We start from the raw sequence: 1,730 nt of genomic DNA, 5'->3' as shown, positions 1-1,730 counted from the left end.
AGGGGTGAGGGGGTGAGAGGGGAGATGGTGAGGGGGTGAGAGGGTGAGGGGGTGAGAGGGGTTGAGGGGGTGAGAGGGCTCCCAGTGGGACAGGGACCCTGGCTGCATGGCCTGGCAAGAGGCAGAGCAGAATCTCCCTGATTGGGTGTAGGCAGCAGGTAGACTGAGACTGGCACTTCTGGGATACCAGCCTCCCCCTCCTGCCCAGCCTCCCTCTTCTCCTGGCCTGGCTTTGTCCTCCGCACCCTAGTGGGGACGGGTGGTCAGCACCAGACCCCGGGTCGCTTGTCTTGTCTTTTTCTTTTCGCGGGGACGGGGGTCTCACTGTCTTTCTCAGGCGGGGACAGGGTCTCATTGTCTTTCTCAGGTGGGGACAGGGTCTCACTGTCTTTCTCAGGCTGGTCTCAAATTCTGGGGCTCAAGCAATCCCCCCACCTCGGCCTCCCACTGTGCTGGGATTACAGGCCTAGCCCGGTCCCTAGGTTCATTCCCTGACCTGGTCTGCAGTGCTCTGGGTGCAGGCTCCTGGACACGGGGGACGGAGGGGAAGTGAGGCGGGAACGTGGAGAGCACGGGCCCGATGCGGAGGCCACCCTGGGGGCACCACCGACAGCCAGGGGCCGGCCTGGCGATGCCGCTGTTGCTGCTGCCGCCTTGTGTTACAGACAGGGAGACTGAGGCCTAGAGCCGCCGAGTGGCTTGGCCCTGCTGACGCTCCCCCTTTCTTTCCCCACAGGACTCTAAGTTCTACCTGGAGGGCGAGCTCCTGTTTGTGAGTGTGGGCAGCATGGTGGAGCACTACCACACCCACGTGCTGCCCAGCCACCAGAGCCTGCTGCTGCGGCACCCCTACGGCTACACCAGGCCTAGGTGATACCTGCCCGTGTGGCTGCCAGGCCAAGGCAGTCACAGGGGCCCTGACCCCGGGCCACACAGATGGACACGGGCCCACATGGGAGAGTGCGCAGGAGCAAGGCCGTGCTTGCCTAGGGCCTCTGCGATGGACATCTCGTAGGACCCAGCCAGTCTATCCAGAAGGCTGGGTTCCAAGGCTGGACCAGGCTCCAGGCTCCAGGCTCCAGAGGACGAGGGGACTCTTGCCCCACACCAGCTTGCCCTGTCCCAACCCCAGAAACCCAGGACCAAGTCGTGCCTGGGCTCCGAGGACAAGAACAGTGGTCCCCCCATCACACCCACCCCGCAGTGGGCTAGGAGCCAGGCAGGGCCAGGGCAGCTGGGTGGGGGCCGGGGCTGGCCCTGGGACCCCAAGGAACGCTAAGACACAGGCTCCAGTAGGGGCTTTTGCCTCCAATAAAGCACCAGTGAGCTTTGCCTTGGTGGCTGGGGCTTGATTGGGAAGGAGGGGATTACCAGCTTCCTGGGTGCCCACACTGATGTCCAAGTGGTGACTGCAGCAGTACCCAGGAACCCCAAGAGTTGGTTGTCTTGTCTTCCAGGGTGCAGGTCACTGAGTGACTTCTCCAGGGTGCACAGCGAGTAACAGATCAGGACCCAAACTTGGGCCGTCTGGGCTGGGAGCCCACACCCCACGCAGCAGTTCTGCTGCCTTGGGTCAGGCCAGGGCAGTGCTGCTCAGAGCTAGAAGGCCCTGCAGCTACAGCTGGTTCATTCCCTGCATTAGCGAGCAGTTACTGGGTACCTCCTGCATGCCTGGTCCCGTTCCAGACAGGGGCCTCTGGCCTGGCTGAGTTCGCAGCCCAGTCTGGGGA

At 63.4% G+C, this 1,730-nt stretch overlaps 1 protein-coding gene across 5 annotated transcripts in view; it reads left to right on the top strand.

Moving 5' to 3' along the window:
- The window catches only part of SH3BP2 (SH3 domain binding protein 2), a 42,756-nt gene extending 41,423 nt beyond the window's left edge, over positions 1 to 1,333 (top strand). For all 5 annotated transcript variants that reach the window (XM_017863132.1, XM_017863131.1, XM_017863130.1 and 2 more), the window contains one exon: positions 737 to 1,333. In XM_017863132.1, coding sequence (XP_017718621.1) covers positions 737 to 874 — 138 coding nt within the window. In that variant the 3' untranslated portion in view covers positions 875 to 1,333. The remainder of the gene's footprint in view (positions 1 to 736) is intronic.
- Positions 1,334 to 1,730: the final 397 nt, after the last annotated feature.

This window comes from Rhinopithecus bieti, unplaced genomic scaffold (assembly GCF_001698545.2).
Source record: "Rhinopithecus bieti isolate Rb0 unplaced genomic scaffold, ASM169854v2 scaffold_68244, whole genome shotgun sequence".
In the NCBI taxonomy this organism is placed as follows: domain Eukaryota; kingdom Metazoa; phylum Chordata; class Mammalia; order Primates; family Cercopithecidae; genus Rhinopithecus; species Rhinopithecus bieti.
This window is presented reverse-complemented; position numbering and strand designations above follow the sequence as displayed.